Source organism: Rhinoderma darwinii, chromosome 1 (genome assembly GCF_050947455.1).
Source record: "Rhinoderma darwinii isolate aRhiDar2 chromosome 1, aRhiDar2.hap1, whole genome shotgun sequence".
Lineage (NCBI taxonomy): Eukaryota > Metazoa > Chordata > Amphibia > Anura > Rhinodermatidae > Rhinoderma > Rhinoderma darwinii.
This window is the reverse complement of record NC_134687.1, coordinates 170,782,342-170,799,981: the sequence shown is the minus strand read 5'-3', so window position 1 is coordinate 170,799,981 and position 17,640 is coordinate 170,782,342. Positions and strand designations below refer to the sequence as shown.

At 46.4% G+C, this 17,640-nt stretch overlaps 1 protein-coding gene across 1 annotated transcript in view; it reads right to left on the bottom strand.

Annotated features, from left to right (window-relative positions):
* The window catches only part of MYOZ2 (myozenin 2), a 109,090-nt gene that overhangs the window by 20,788 nt on the left and 70,662 nt on the right, over positions 1-17,640 (bottom strand). The window contains exon 5 of the mRNA XM_075849745.1: positions 11,923-12,106. Within this exon, the coding sequence (XP_075705860.1) occupies positions 11,923-12,106 (184 nt within the window). The remainder of the gene's footprint in view (positions 1-11,922; positions 12,107-17,640) is intronic.

Sequence of the window (17,640 nt, the reverse complement as noted above, 5' to 3'; positions counted from 1 at the left end):
GTATCAGTGTAGTTAGGAGGGTATTCTCATCTCAGGATATGTCATAACATTATGATTGGTAGGGATCTGACCTATTTTTTCCCTGCATAGCACTGTTCTTGTGCACCCGCTGTACAGGGAACTGCAACACTGCTCCCTTTTAATGGACTGGAGCGTCGATGTATAGGAAACACTGTGAAGGCTCATGAAGCACTGTGGCCCTTTCATTCTCAGGATCGGTGAGGGGCCCGGTAGTTGGACTTTGACCAATCAGGAAGTGAAGACATATGCTAGTGATATGCCATCCCTTTCAATGGTGTTAAAACCCCAATAATCCTCTGTGGCCTAAAAACAGCAGCATCAGAAATCTCTCCAGTTCTGGACTTCAGACTGATAGCTCTAATCTACACTGATACATTGTTGATAACTGCAGTTGTGAAATTAGAATATTTTTCACCTTGAGATAAGCAATGCCAGAGCTATCCTGCTACCCCCACCTCTCCCTGAAAGGAATTAATAGGCACCTTGGTCAACTGAACATTTATTGTGTTAGCTGATGTTAGCAGCTAGCAAAGCACCTTTTGACTGGCAGCTATCGAACCCATTTCAGTTTTATCCTACTGTGACCTATGGAATGTGTGCGTGATATATTTCTTATCACAGCATAGTGGCATAACTGTACGAAATAAAAACGTCAAACTTAATTTTAATTCCTACTGATTACGTTTTATGACGTCTCAATTCCTCTGGTTTTGTCGAATCAGAATGTTAAGAATCCATAAAATAAATTTTAACTGTATATTTTTTAAACTCGGTTTATTGTAGTTATACATACAGAAACCATTGATAGGAACAAAAATAATAACATTAACATTCCTGCATAAGACGAATTCACATGGTAAGCAATGATGTCCCATAGAATACATAGAAAGTGGTCACATTAGACCCATAATGACACCGCACGCAGGCGGGGCAGAGACACACGGATAAGCTGGCAAATAAGAAAACCATATTCCATTCACATAACATTACCCAGGTCAAAGAAGAAAGTGTGTTAGAGATTAGCCAGGTGGAGGTCAATCAATCCCCACAACGCTGTGCGGCAAGGAAGCTCTAAGGTCGCCCACGCTGAAAGAGGTACGAGGTGAAGAACACCACCATTCCCAAACCCTAATGAACTTATGTTGACATCCTCTGTGTTTATACACCACATTCTCATACGGGAGTATAGAGTTAACTAGCTTCTTCCACTGGGAGAGCTCTGGAGAGATATCCCCCATCCATCGAATGGCTATCGCTTTTCTAGCTAAGAACAAGACTTCACGTAGGAAAACTCCCTCATAGTGCGACCAGACCCCGGTGGGCATCAGCTCCAATAAGCATAGTCCGGGTTCACATGGGACCATACAGTCCATAATCGAGGAAAGCAGATGAATTACCTCCCTCCAAAAATGTGCTATGACTGGGCACTGCCACATCATGTGATCAAAACCAGCCTGGTCTTGCGAGCATCTAGGGCATCGTGAGCTGGATGCTCGTCCCATGCGAAATAGCCTAGTTGGAGTAATATAACATCTGTGTATGATGTACAATTGCGTCATTTTATTATTTGCCGCGGGCGAGACCCAGAGATGCGACTGCACAGCTTCCTCCCAATCCTCAGTGGATAATGAAGGGATAAGACCCCTCCACCCGACCTCTACCGAAAACTCAGCGTGAGCGACCCTCCGAGACAGTAGGTAAGTATAGAGAACCGACACCATCCCCCTCGGTCCCTTAGTTCGAAGAATTCCTATAAGCGGTAATGAAGAAATAGGCCCTTTATCTTCCCTAAACTGAGAATGCAAGGCAGGCCGAATTTGTATACACCTAAATGTGTCTATCAGGCACCTGGAAGGTATCCTGAATCTCTCTGGCAGACAACGTATGACCCTCTTCATCAATCAGATTCTGCAGGTCTGTCACTCCCAAGGCTATCCAAAAATCTGAATCATGCAGACCCCAAAAACGAGACAGCCCTGGATGAGACCAAAGAGGCATTTCAGCAATATTGTGTGAATATTTTAAAGCAGTCTTGGCATGAGACCAAAGCCTAGCTAGCTTCAGTATTGGCAAGGAGTGCCTAGGGCTATAGCCATGAGGCTCAAGTATTGGCCACAAAGTAGGTATCCGGAGAAAGTGAGCTAAATGGAGTTCCGCATTAGGCATCGTACCCTCTGACACCCAGGATTTAATATACCTAAGCTGACCCGCCAGATAGTAAAGGAACATATCGGGCAAGGCAGCTCCAGCCTGATCTTTGGGTCTTTGGAGTGTGCTAATCTTTAGTTTGGGACATCCCGTCCCCCACACAAAGGATGAGAATAAAGAACCAACCAGGTTAAAGAAACATTTGGGGACCAGGGAGTCGGCATGTTCCAATAAGTATAACATCTTGGGAAGCACTATCATTTTAATTACGTTAATTCTACCCGCAACCGAGAGAGGGAGCACTTTCCAAATAGCAAATTTATCTTTCAATTACGTTAGCAAGAGGTATATATTGAGGTCATAAGACTTTGCACCGTCCCTGGCTATAAGGACACCCAGATATTTAAAACATGGGACCACCTGTAGACCCTGGAAATGCGCATTCCACCCACAATCATCAGCTCGAAGGGGCATGAGAAATTATTTGCTCCAGTTGATACAGGCCAGAGAACCTACCAAACTCCTCCAAACATGACATTGCTCTAGGCAGGGAGGCATTCGGATTAGCCATATACAATATCATATCATCAGCGTAAAGACCTATACGATCCTTGCGCGGTCCTATACGAATACCCTGAATAGCCAGGGGTTTGATAGCCACCGCAAACACAAGAGGGGACAAGGGGCATCCCTGCCTCGTGCCTCTATGGAGGCCGAAGGATGGGGATAAGATCCCATTGACCACCACCAAAGCACGAGGATCCTTATACAAGATATTAATCCATTTGATGAATCCCTCGCCAAAGACAAATCTACGGAGGACAGCAAACAGGAAAGACTACTCCACAGAATCAAAAGCCTTGGCCGCATCCAATGAGGCCAAAGCCCAATCCTGCTGTTCCCACCAACCAATCTGGGTCACCACCTGGGCTCTGCGTATATTATCCGACGTGGATTTGCCCGGAATGAAACCGTATTGATCCGGATGTATAATATCTGTGATAACTCCACTGAGTCTATTAGCCAATAATTTGGTTAAAATTTTATAGTCTACGTTTAGTAGGGATATGTGGCGATATGATCCACATTCCTCCGGACATTTCCCCGATTTTAAAATGACAACTATGGTGGCGTCCTTCAAAGTGTCCGGCAGCTCACCCCTCTGAAAAGCGTCTTCAAATACAGCTAGCAACTGGGGGGATAAAACATCCACATATTGGAGATACACCTCCAAAGGAACCAGACGCCTTTCCTTTAGTCAAAGAGGACATGCAATCTACAACCTCCTGCACCGAGAAAGGGGCCTCCAGCATTAGCCTATGAGCCTCCGACAACACAGGAAATCGCACCCCACCCAGATAGGTGTCCAATTCATCCAGAGAGTACTGTGCCTTGGATGTATAAAGCTCCCTGTAAAAGTCAGCAAAGTGGTTCAATATGTCTAGCGGCATGGTAGCAGAACACTGGGTTGGGTGACAAATGCACAGCACTGGGGGAGACATGTCGTTCTGCTTCACTATATGTGCCAGTAACTTACTGGACTGATTACCCTGTTCAAAGAATGATTGTTTAGTAAAGAAGATCCTTCGTGCGGCTTTTTCCTTAACAAGGTGCAAATATTGTCTACCCACCGCCAGCCAAGCTTCTCTATTAACTCGGGAAGGGTCCCTCACAAAAACATCCTCCAGATCCCTGCAACTCTGAGCTAGGTCCTGTTCCTGTCTAGCCGAGGAACGCTTAAAGGGAATGTGTTTTTAGCAAAAAATGTATTTTTTTTTTTAGTTAAACAATTAGTGTGTAGGTGATTAAAGATGGTTCTAATTTTTTTTATTTTTTTCACGAGTCAGGAAATATTATAAATTAGATTCTAATTTATAATATTTCCCAGTGCTGGTCACTAGATGGAGCAATTCCCAAAATTGCAGCATTGCATGTGGTAAAGCAACCACATTGCTTTTTGCTGCAAAATTGGGAAAAACTCACTTGCTCTAGTGAGCTCTGAGAATCCCCCCCTCCTTTATCCTGGCTAGTGCCGGGAGAAACGAGGGGATTGAACGGTCTAACCTCCTACACTGTGTGTCGCCATTTTTTGAGCTAACACACAGTGTAGTAGGTTAACATACACTAGTAAACACACAGTAAAACACTTACATACATAGAAATCACTTACCTGCTCCATTCGCCGCCGCTCCCTCCGGTCCGTCCGGTCCGTCCGGTCCGTCATCTCCGTCTGCTGCCGCTGCTCCATGTGCACAAGTCCGGAAGCCGCAACCGGAAGTAGTAATCTTACTGTCCGGCCACGACTTCCGGTCTACAGGAAAATGGCGCCGGACGGCGCGCAGTTCAACTTGGTCTGTGTGGGAGCGGCGCATGCACCGTTCCCACACAGACGGCGTACACCATAGTGGATGGAACGGGCCTCGTTCGCATTCACTATGCGACTGGGGCTGCCGTACTCCATGTCTGTATGTGTCGTTAATCGACACATACAGAAATGGAGTAAAAAATGGCAGCCCCCATAGGGAAGAAAAAGTGTAAAAAGAAAAAAAAGTAAAACACAAACACACAAATAAATATAAAAGTTTTTAATAAAAGACTAAAATCAAACTGATGTTAAAAATTTTTTTTTCGTGACACTGTTCCTTTGACATAGGAAATAGAAGACCGCAAGCAGCCTCTCAAGTATGCTTTTAATGTGTTCCAGCGCAATATACCATTCTGTTCCTGGGAATGAGCTTCTAAAAAGACAGCCAATTGGTCAGGGATTCTATCACTGCCCTGGAACAGTTGTAACCAAAAGGGATGTATCTTAAGAGGACCCTGCAAGCCCTCTGTCTGCTGACGTATTTGTAAGAGAATCGGGCTATGGTCTGACACCCCCCTAGGAAGGTGCTCAACAGACGTCATGTTGGAATAAATTGCGGGAGAACCAAACACATAATCAATACGCGACAAGGCGTTAAACTGGGGGGTATGGCACGTATACTCTCTTATTCCCAAATGGCACACCCTCCACAGATCCAACCATCCTATCTCCTCCATCAGGGAGGCTAGCTGTGAGGGACTCGCTGGATCCCAGGGTATGTCCCGGACATTAAATCTATCCAGAGAAGGATCCATTGTGAGGTTAAGGTCTCCCATAAGTAAAACCCGTGCGGCCTGATGAGTAGTAGCAAAGGAGATTGCCTCTCTGATTATGTCTAATGTGCCCCGAGGCGGGTTATACACTCTCAAAATAACAAAAGGGGTAGAGTTCACATTAGCGTGTACAAACACGTATCTGCCTTCAACATCAATGCGTGTGTGTAAGGCATTCCATCTAAGAGTTCTATGGATCAACAACGACACCCCCCGCGACATAGAGGATCTAGTAGCATGTCACCCTCATTGAATCCATGGTTTAGATAATAAATTCACAGTATCTGCAGTGAGATGCGTTTCCTGAACACATAATATGAGGCATGTGTCTCCTCAGCGCAGAAAAAAATAATATTTCTCTTTCCCGGTGTGCCCATCCCTCTCACATTCCACGACAAAGTTTTAAGTGTCGCCATAATGCATATAATACCGATATAGTACCGTGTTTCCCCGAAAGTAAGACAGTGTCTTACTTTCTTTTTATCCCCAAAAGCCCCACTATGTCTTACTTTCGGGGTATGTCTTATATTGGGAAAAAAATTGTCGAATTATTTTTATTTTTTTTTTCACAAACTTTATTTAACTGTTTTACATTTTTTTTTTTAGTCCCACCAGGGGACTTCACTATGCGATGTGCCGATCGCATATATAATGCTTTGGTATACTTAGTATACCGAAGCATTATTGCCTGTCAGTGTAAAACTGACAGGCAACCTATTAGGTCATGCCTCCGGCATCGCCTAACAGGCAGATGCTGAAGGCAGACCTGGGGGTCTTTGTTAGACCCCCGGCTGTCATGGAAACCCGACGGCGACCCGCGATTTGTTTGCGGGGGCGCCGATCGGGTGACAGAGGGAGCTCCCCCCTCTGTCAAACACATTAAATGCCGCTGTCACTATTGACAGCGGCATTTAATGGGTTAAACTGCCGGAATCGGCGCGCGCTTCGATTCCGGCAGTTGCAGCAGGAGCCAGGCTGTGTATAACAGCCGTGCTCCTGCCGCTGATGGAGACGTATGGAGAGGGGGGCGGCGCGGAAGTGGGCAGGAGGCGGCAATACCCCCGTGTTTCCCCGAAAGTAAGACATATGTCTTACTTTCGGGGTACGGCTTATATTAGCCGACCCCCCTGAAACCCCCGATACGTCTTACAATCGGGGGTGTCTTACTATCGGGGAAACACGGTAGGAGTGGTTCACAGGGCTCACAACCCCCCCTTACCACAAGCAGCTCTGAAAGTTGCGACCAACATTGCACGCCATCCCTACGCAGGAGTACAGGAAAATGCAGGACATTTAAACAATAACGGTGAACATCAAAGCTCAACAGGAGCTGTAGAAGCATACATGGCATAAGGTTGAAAAGGGGGTAGTTTCCACTGTTAAGGGTAGTGACACACTGAAAGCAAGATTGCTGATAATACACTTCAGTGGCTTCCCCCTTTATCATGCAGTATCACATCTATATATCTATATAGTATTCCAAGATCTCTTACACAGATCGATCAGGGGGAGGAGGGCATACTTAACACAAATTATGCATCTGAAACATATAAGCTTTGTGCAAGACAAAATGGAGACCCCTCTTTTCTAGGCCCCCACTCCTTCAGAATTTAGGAAGGACATATAATGCACACATCAAGTGAAGTAGAAAGAGCATATCATAAAATAATGCAATAACTGGTAACAAGTTCAGGGGAACTCTGCATAGACGACCAAGTATATTCTTGTAAAACTCACAGTCCCCATCATACGACACATGGACTCCAAATCAGCGGCGGGGAGAGCGACCAAGTCTAGAGAGCCACTCATCAGCCGCCTCCGGGGTAGTAAAAAATACAGATTTCTCTCCGTCCACCACTCTCAGTCGCGCAGGATAAGCCATAGAATATGGAATTTGTCGCTCACGAAGTCGTCTCTTGACGTGCACATACGAAGCCCTCTGGCGTTGCAGCTCCGGGGAGAAATCAGGGAAAATGGATACGGTCGTATTCTTAAACTTGATCTCTCCTTTACGACGGGCTGCTTGTAATACCAAATCCCGATCTTTGCAGTTCAGCATCCGTGCCAGCAAGGGCCGAGGGTTCGCGCCCGGCGTTGGAGGTTTGGCGAGCACCCTGTGCGCCCTTTCAACAGCAAAAGCCTGCGAGAAAATGGTGTCCGGGAACAGATCTTTCAACCATTTCTCGACATATTCATCTGGCCTGGGTCCTTCCGCCCTTTCAGAAAGGCCGATAATCCGCAGATTGTTTAGTCGCAGGCGATTTTCAGGATCATCTGCCTTTTGGCGCCACATCTCCACTTTCCCCGTGAGATCACTCAGCGTGCAAGGCATGGCTGCTGTATCATCCTCCAGGGTGGAGATCCGTGTCTCAGCCTGAGTAAACCGGTCCCTCAAGTTATGGAGGTCCTGGCAGCAAGCCGACATCCACCTTCACCTCCTCCACTTTTGTGGTGACCGAGGTGCGAGTCTCCAGGATCGCGGCCAGGAGGGTCTCTGACACCTGCTTCAGTGTCAGTTCGGGAGTCACAGCCTCCTCTGCAGCAGTAAGTATAGCAGGCTGCACAGCCTGTGTATGTGTGGACGCTGAGGACTCACCCCGGGCGCCATCTTGTCCAGAGTTCCTGGCGAACTCTTTAAGTTTTTCCACCACTCCAGAGGTCTTGGAGGGGCCCATATTATGGCGAGTGGGTTTCTTACCCTTCTTCCTCAATAGGTAGGGAATTTTGGCAGATATAATTTCACCACAGGATGAATTGCAGGGATCGGCACACGGAGCTAAGGCTTAGTGCGTCCGCTCACATCAGTGCCTGGACACACCCCCCAACTTTAACTGTATATTTAATTAATAAATCTATTAACTGTTGTCCCATATTCACCAAAAGACACTTCTGCCACCGTTCATGTATTTTGACCCCGTGATACTCCTTTTGTCTTATGCAATGTATATTATTAAGGTCTATGCACATAGCATAGCCTGTTTGGCAACACATATGGTACTTCTGTGAGGCATCGAATTCTCCCCTGGAGGTACTGCTAAGTAATATGACATGTGTTAGATCAGGGGTCTCAAACTCGGCCGGGTAGGTGGGTCGCATATAGAAAAAATGGGAAGTTGACGGGCCGCATTACTTTCAAATGTGATACAATACAAAATTATTATTAACCAATTAGTTATTTGAACTACAATAACACTATATTACTATAGTAATAATACTACATTACTACATTACTATAATAATACCGCTAGGTTTAAAATTTGAGATATTTTGTCCACGTGCTTATTTCAACAATCCAGCTTTCCAGTTTAAGTGTCGCTAAATGCAGTCCGGCGGCTCAGTTAGCAGCGTTTGGCAGACACACATGTCAAGATTGGGCAGCCCCTTTTTAGATAGTGCCGCAGCGCCCTCTGTGGATGCTGCCGCAGCTCCCTCTATAGATGCTGCCGCAGTGCCCTCTGTAGATGCTGCCCCAGTGCCCTCTGTATATAATGCAACACACCCCTAGATAAGGCCACAGTGCCCTCCGCAGATGCTACCACAGTGATGTCAGGGTCTTGCCCAGAGCTGGAGTCCCGGAGCAGAGCCGCTTCTAGCACTCGAACTACAGTAGATTTGTGACTGCAGCACTGGATGTGACTGGAGTATAGCACATTATGTAATAGTAGAGTTGTGACTGGAGCTCTGGATCTGTTTGGAGTATAAGACAAGATGTTTGCATCTGCACCTACTGATCTTGCAGTAGAGTTGTGAGTGTAGCTGTGGATGTCTCTGGAGTATAGTACATGATGTTACAGTAGAGTTGTGAGTGCAGCTCTGGATGTGACTGGAGAATAACATGTTACAGTAGAGTGGTGACTGCAGCTCTGGATGTGACTGCAGTAAAGTATACATGATATAATAGTAGAGTTGTGAGTGCAGCCTAGGATTCCAGCTCTGCTCCTGACATCACTGTCCATATATGGACAGAGATGTCAGGGGCAACCCTAGAGCTGGAGTCCCGGGCATAGCGCTAGTAGGCTCTTCCTGGGACTCTAGCTGTGCTCCTGACATCACTGGGACTCCTGCTCTGGGGAGGCCCCTGACATCATTGTCGATGTATGGACAGCGATGTTAGAGGCTTCCCCAGAGCAGAGCCTATACTAGCGCTCTGCCCGGGATTCCGCTCTGGGGAAGACCCTGACACACTGTCCATATATGGGCAGCGATGTCAGGGAATTCCACAGAGTCCCGGAGCAGAGCCTGTACTAGCGCTCTGCCTGGTACTCCACTCTGGGGAAGACCCTGACACACTGTCCATATATGGGCAGCGATGTCAGGGAATTCCACAGAGTCCCGGAGCAGAGCCGATACTAGAGCTCTGCCCGGGACTCCGCTCTGGGGAAGACCCTGACACATGGTCCATATATGGGCAGCGATGTCAGGGAATTCCACAGAGTCCCGGAGCAGAGCCGATACTAGCGCTCTGCCCGGGACTCCGCTCTGGGGAAGACCCTGACACACTGTCCATATATGGGCAGCGATGTCAGGGAACTCCACAGAGTCCCGGAGCAGAGCCTGTACTAGCGCTCTGCCCGGGACTCCGGCTCTGGGGAAGCCCCAGACATCGCTGTTCATATGTGGACAGCGATGTCAGGGAATTCCAGAGTCTCAGAGCAGAGCTGATACTAGCGGCTCTGTGCCCCGCGGGCCGCAGATGACAGCCCCAGGGGCCGCATGCGGCCCGCGGGCCGCGTGCTTGAGACCCCTGTGTTAGATCATGCCACAACTTTTTACCGCTGCATAAAATCCGAGGCTCACAGAGTTGGCGTATAGCCCCAAAGCAAAACTGTGTGCATGGGGCCTTACAAAGTTGACACCATAGAGGGTCTAAAATATTTTAGAAGAAAACTTGATAGTTCTTCTTGTAGGCCATCAGCTTGTCAGTCCTACACATTATCGTTAAATCTTATGTGACTTATGTCTGTTATTTATTATTAAGTTCAAGGGCTGGTTGTGCATGTTCAGGCCCCCTTCACATCATGTTTATGCCCTACGTTTAGCATGTACGTTGGAAAAGTTCCCGACGTATACGCTAAACTTGTCAATAAGGCTTAAGTAGCTCGATGTAGACAAAAAGAGTTTCCTTTTGGTCTCCGTTGGGCTGGCATACATCAAAATACCTTTTTTTGTAAAGGATAAAATAGTGTAGTAGACTACGCTATTCCATCCTGAGGGATCCCGCAAAAAAAACATACACTGCACGATATATGTTTTTCTAACATGGATCCTATGTGTGACCAATGCCACTGTATGGTATCCGTCCCAGTTAAATGTTAAACGTATATGTAGGGGAGCTTCCCCGGGGCCAGAGTCCCAGGAAGAGCATCAGGTAGCGCTTTGCCTGGGGAATCCATCCCTAGGGAAGCTCCTGACATCTCTTTTCATATATGGCTAGTGACGTCAGAAGCTACTCCTGGTCCCGAGTCCCGGGGCAGAGCGATTCCGATGCTCTGGCCGGGGACTGTCATTGTAAATCTCCTGACATCACTGTCCATATATGGACAGTGAGGCCAGGAACTTCCCTAGGGCCAGAGTCCCCAGCCAAAGCGCTTCCGATGTTCTGTCCGGGGACTCCAGCATTGTAAGGCTGGGTTCACACAGAGTTTTTTGCAGGTGGAAAATCTGCCTCAAAATTCCTCAGTTTGGAATTTTGAGGCAGATTTTCCTCTGCCTGCACGCCGATTTTAGCGCCATTTTTTGCCCGCGGCCAATGAGCACTGCGGGCATAAAACCCAGCGAAATACGCTTTCTCTGCCGCCCATTGATGTTAATGGGAGGTCAGAGGCGTAAACGCCCGAAGATAGGGCATGTCCCTTCTTTTTCCCGCGAGCCGGTTTTTTCGCTCGCGGGAAAAAACGCTTCCGCCTCCCATTGAAATCAATGGGAGCCATTTTCGGCCATTTTTGGTGCATTTTGCGGCGCGGTTTCCGAGTAAAAAACTTGCCAAAAAACTCAGTGTGAACCCCCCCTAAAGCTTCTGACAACATTGTCCATATATGGACAGTGATGTCAGGAGCTTCCCGGGGCAAAGTGTTTCATGTAGGGCCCTGCCTGGGTGTTCAGGAGACGTATCCCGCTGCATGCCTATACAGTGGGATACGGTGCAGCCTTCCATCGGAGGTATACGTTGGGAGTTTTAATGTATACCTCAAACAGAAAGTAAAAAACGGGATGTGAAGAGGGCCTTAGTTCATTTAGTCCATGAAGAAGGGGAGTGAAGTGGACCCTGCCAACCCTCCTTTATGGTATAATTGTATGACTATGCTGTTTATCATGGCCTTTTTATTAGAAGAATGGGTAAAGTCACTCACTATATGGATGGACTGTATCGGTGACTTTTAATGTTTGGGTTTGAGCTTATGGCAGAACTTCTATTGATTGGTAAAACAAGTTGTGTTTATTGATTATATATTACAAAGGTGAAGTTATATTTAATTGTAAATGAATACTTTAATAAAGGTTGTTACCATTACCTGTTCCACCGATTCAGATGTCATTTGTCAGTTTTGTTAGTGGTTTGGATATGGTATGTTTTAAAATCCTGTGTAATGGAGTGAATACATTTGAAATATTTACCTGTTGAAACTTCTGTAGTCTGGAGCCTCCAGTTTATTTCCCGGCGTGGGTAGTCTGGGATATAGTGCCTCTAGCAGATCTGGTTCATTCACAATTGCTTCTTGCCAAGGAGACATGTAATACTTCGGAACAGCTGTCTCATTGAATTTTTCTGGAGGGATTTCTTGAAGTGGACCTGTGTATCCTGGGTAAATGTAGGGACACAATAAACAGTAACATAAAATATATATTTCTATCTTAAGCGTCTAACCTAGGCATCATATGCAGAGCTGGCCTTACATTGAATGTTGTCCTGTGTGGTACCTTCTGTTGGCGCCCCCTTCCCATATGGTGTTTTGTCATACTGTGTACAAATAACCATACCAAACAATGTAAATTATTGTCGCACACCCCTAGGGCATGCCATGATTTTGTAAATTTGTACGCATAAGACCAAATGTATATACTTTTAAACTTTAACCCCTTAATGCATTATCCCATAACTTTACGTGATAAGGGTTAAGGGGAAGTATGGGCTGAGTGTGCTTCATACACAGCAGGTGTCGGATGTGGGCGGCTGGGTTCACACGAGCATGTTACGTCCGTAATGGACGGAACGTATTTCGGCCGCAAGTCCCGGACCGAACACACTGCAGGGAGCCGGGCTCCTAGCATCATAGTTATGTACGACGCTAGGAGTCCCTGCCTCGCTGCGAGACAACTGTCCCGTACTGTAATCATGTTTTCAGTACGGGACAGTATTTCTGCAGCGAGGCAGGGACTCCCAGCGTCGTATCGTACATAACTATGATGCTAGGAGTCCCTGCCTCGCTGCGGGACAGCTGTCCCGTACTGTAATCATGTTTTCAGTACGGGACTGTAGTTCTGCGGAGAGGCAGGGACTCCTAGCGTTGTACATAAGTATGATGCTAGGAGCCCGGCTCCCTGCAGTGTGTTCAGTCCGGGACTTGCGGCCGAAATACGTTCCGTCCATTACGGACGAAACATGCTCATGTGAACCCAGCCTAATACAGCCGACACCTCATTGCAATGGGCGAAATCAAAGATCTCTTTGATTCCCGCTGTTTAACACCTTAAATGCCATGGTCAGTCACGACCGCAGCATTTAAAGTGTTAGAATCAGGGGGCGCCAAAGGAGACTGTCAGAATCACGATATACTGCAATACATTAGTATTGCAGTATATCATGGATCGTAGTATATCATGAAAGCGATCCAACGATCGCTGCTTCAAGTCCCCAAGGGGGACTAATAAAAAAAAAGTAAAAAACACTTAAATAAAGTTAACAAACAGTTAATTTTTATGTTCCAAAAATAAAAAAAGTATTCAAAGTTCAAATAACCGCCCTTTTCAAATTTTTTCCCTAAATCAATGTTAAAAAAAATAAACGTTAACGTAACTGGTATCGCCGCGCCCGTAAAAGTCTGAACTATCACAATATAGCGTTGTTTAACCCGTTCGGGGAATACAGTTAAAAAAATAGATATATAAAACACGCAAATTGCAGTTTTTTTGGTCACCTTAGCGCTTCAAAAAAATTCAATAAAAAGTGATCAAAAAGTTGCATATACCCCAAAATGGTATCCGTGAAAACTACGGCTCGTGATGCAAAATTTGAGCCCTCACATCGCTAAATTGATAAAAAAAAGTTATGGCTCCCAGAATATGGAGACACAAAACATTTTTTTTATTTAGCAAATAGTTTTCTTTTTTTAAAAGTGGTAAAACATAAACAAAACATAAATTTGGTATCTCCGTAATGGTATCAACCTGTAGAATAAGGTGAATATGTCGTTTTTACCGCCTGATGGATGCCGTAAAAACAAAACCCCCAAAAAGATGGCGTACATTATACGGTACAAAAAATGGTACCATGAAAAACTACAACTTGTCCAGCAAAAAACAAGCCCTCATATAGCCATATACACGGAAAAATAAAAAAATTATAGCTTTTGGAAGGTGGGGAGGAGAAAACAAAAGTGAAATTCTGAAAAATGGCTGAGGAGGGAAGGGGTTAATATCTAGCCTATTTACTTATTATGGTAGTAAAACTGGGCAAATATATGTGTCCCACTTCTTCTATTTATGTTTTCTCATTGCTACATGTACACCTTGCTCTAGCTTAAAAAAAATGGGCAGGTTAAGACCTGGTACACACTATATATCCGAATGTACAGTATGTTGACACCACTTAAGTTGGTTTCAGCCATTTCAACCACACCCATCACTAACACACATACCCACAGAATGGCACTAGCAACGACAGCACAAGAAGGAGTTTGATGGAATAACTGTCCGCACACAACACTGGGATCACCATGTGCAATGACTGGAATTGGCTGGGTCCATTATTGGACTCAGAAGTGGAAAGGCTTTCTCACAAGTGATGAGTAAAGCTTCATCATCTGGAAGCCTGACAGAGGAGTCTGAGTTTTGTGGATTCCGGAGGAACACTTTATACTGTAATATGTAGTGCCAACTGGAAAGTTTGTTGGAGGAAGAAAAAAAGTCAGCCACGGAGGAGGTGTAGCTGGGCGGAAGGGTGGAATGACTAGGTGAGTCATAAGTAGGAAAGGGAGAATGGGGAGAAAAGAGGGATAATGATGGTTGTGATAATATTAGGCGTCCACATACTATGTATACATTCATTCCATGTATCAAATATTTGCATTACAGATGTTTCGTTAGTCAGGTGTTTCCAAAATATCCTTGTTACACCAGAATAGAAACCAACCCCAAGAAACATTTCTTTCTTCAATCTTCAAAAACAATAAACATTTAGTTTGTAACAAACAGAAGATGCCGACCAATTTACATAGATTTGTACTATTCTAGGAGATAGAGCAACCAATATTGGTACTCTTATTGACTGGAGTTAGCAGTAACTTCCACCTTGCAAGTTGTATATAGCTCATACTCAGGGCCGCCATCAGGGGGGGTATTAGGGGTACTGGTGTGAGGGGCCCGGCCAAACCTAATTGAAAGGGGGCCCGGCAACTGCCGCGACTTGCCTTTGGTAGAAAAAAACGGGCCCCTGCAATGGGGCCCGTTTTTTTCACCACAGAATGTCGTGAGCTGCGGTCCCCCCCCTCTCATCATGGGGGCCGTCGAACCGCCCGCCCGCGTGCGCGACCGATCGCGCACACAAGGAAACTCTCGCACGTGCGCACTCGCGAGCGTTCGCGAGCGCGCACCCACGAACGCCCGCACTCGAGACCGCCCGCGTGCGCACCCGCGAAAGCCCGGAAGCGCGCATCCGCGAAAGTCCGGAAGCACGCACCCGCGACAGCCCGGGCGCTCGCAGCCGCGACTGAACCCGCGAACGAAGCGTGCGCAGCCGCGGACACACATGGACAGAACTTACCTGGAGCCTGGCTGGAGGTGAAGGACTGGACGTCTGGACCGAAGACATCGCCTGGAAGACATCGCCTGAAGAGGACTGGAGTGGGAGCCAGCAGCTCTTCTGACACAGTGAGTAAAGTATCTCAAAGTGCTGTTTAAAGAGGCTCTGTCACCAGATTTTGCAACCCCTATCTGCTATTGCAGCAGATAGGCGCTGCAATGTAGATTACAGTAACGTTTTTATTTTTAAAAAACGAGCATTTTTGGCTAAGTTATGACCATTTTTGTAGTTATGCAAATGAGGCTTGCAAAAGTCCAAGTGGGTGTGTTTAAAAGTAAAAGTCCAAGTCCAAGTGGGCGTGTATTATGTGCGTACATCGGGGCGTTTTTAATACTTTTACTAGCTGGGCGCTCTGAAGAGAAGTATCATCCACTTCTCTTCACAACGCCCAGCTTCTGACAGTGCAGATCTGTGACGTCACTCACAGGTCCTGCATCGTGTCGGCCACATCGGCACCAGAGGCTACAGTTGATTCTGCAGCAGCATCAGCGTTTGCAGGTAAGTCGATTGCGCGAACAATGCACAAATATAGGACATGTCGTGAGTTTTACGCAGCGGACACACGCTGCGTGAAAATCACTGACAGTCTGCACGGCCCCATAGAGTAACATAGGTCCGTGCAAGGCGCGTGAAAATCACACGCGTTGCACGGACGTATTACACGTTTGTCTGAATAAGCCCTAACAATAAGGCCCAGTTCACAGAGTTTTTGGGCCTTGATATTGACTCGGACACTGCGTCAGAATCAGCACCAAACAACTTCCAAAACCGCCTCCCATTGATTTAATCTGAAATCAATGGGAGCCAGTCGCGGAAAAAAAAAAAGGCAGCACGTCCTTTCTTGCCGCTGTTCCGCCTCTGACTTCCCATCGAAATCAATGGGAGGCAGAAAATGCATTTTTCGTGGCATTTTTTGTCTGCTGTCCTCAATCGCCGCGGGCAAAAAACGCGGCAAGATAGTGTGGGCAGGTCAAAATCTGCCTCAAAATTCGGTGCGTGGTTCCAGTCGGTCGCAGGTGCGTGCGGTCGCCGGTGCGCGCTCACGAACGCTCGCGAGTGCGCACGCGCGGGAGATTGCGAGTGCACACGAGTGGGAGTATGCGGGTGCGCGCGATCGGTGTTTGACGGCCCCCATGAGGAGAGAGGGGGCCCCGCAGATCACGACATTCTTTTGGTGAAAAAAACGGGCCCCATTGCAGGGGCCTGTTTTTTTCTACCAAAGGCAAGTCGCGGCAGTTGCCGGGCCCCCCTTTCAATTAGGTTTGGCCGGGCCCCTCACATCAGTACCCCTAATACCCCCCTGATGGCGGCCCTGGGTAGCATGATATAGTGCTGGACGGAGTACCGTTAACAGGCGGTGCCACGGTAGGGGGGCCCAGAAAATTTTGCTGTATGGGGCCCTGAAATTCCCGATGGCGGCCCTGCTCATACTAGTATGTAATTATGAATGTATGCAGCAAAGACTAGCCAAAGCCGACAATGCTTTATCAATTATAATTGTATTCTATTATCAGCAGACAAGATAAGGTTGGGAGATACACAAAGAAAACAATAATTGTTTCTAGAAAACAGAGGCTAGAGACATAACATATTTGAGCAGAAACTTTAGGATAATGGTTTCCGCCCTTTGGCTGATACTCTGTATATCTGGAAAGGGTATAGAATTTGTACAGCAGTGAATGGAAATACAGGGAGGGGTAGTGTAGCCACGATGTGCAAATAACACAATTTTAACACTTCATAATACTTTATTATGTGAAACTACAGTAGTTGTACATGACTTTCCGGGCGAGGCTGTGAATTTTAGGAATTAATGCAAGGAGGACCTGTATAAAAAAAACGAAGATCCTTTTTCAAGAAAACTGGTTTGTTTACTTATCAAAAGGATTTAAGAGAATAGTAGCAGACTTTTAGCATCGCGGAGTCTCCTGAGAAGAAACAAAATGATCAGAGCTAGACTGGCTACACTTTATAGTTGGCAGACGTGTATTCCATATTGGCTTCATTATTGTATAGAGCATACAGAGTTCCTACATATATTGTGAGACAGTGACAGGTAAAGTCATTGAGAGAAGGTACATTTCTCCTAGAGTCTCGTATGTGTCTGGGTCTCCAGGTAATGTTTATTTTAAAATGAAAAGCTCAGATTTCTCAAACCTGGCTGGTTGGACAAGGACCTGGAGTTGGACTTGGGAAGAGTAGGGTGGATTCCCAAATCTCTAGTCCCTAGTCCATCTCTGTCATTAGGACTAGACTGCTGTTCAATTAGCTGCACCTGTAGCATGTGCATAAGAAGGTGCAGACACAGGGTTGAC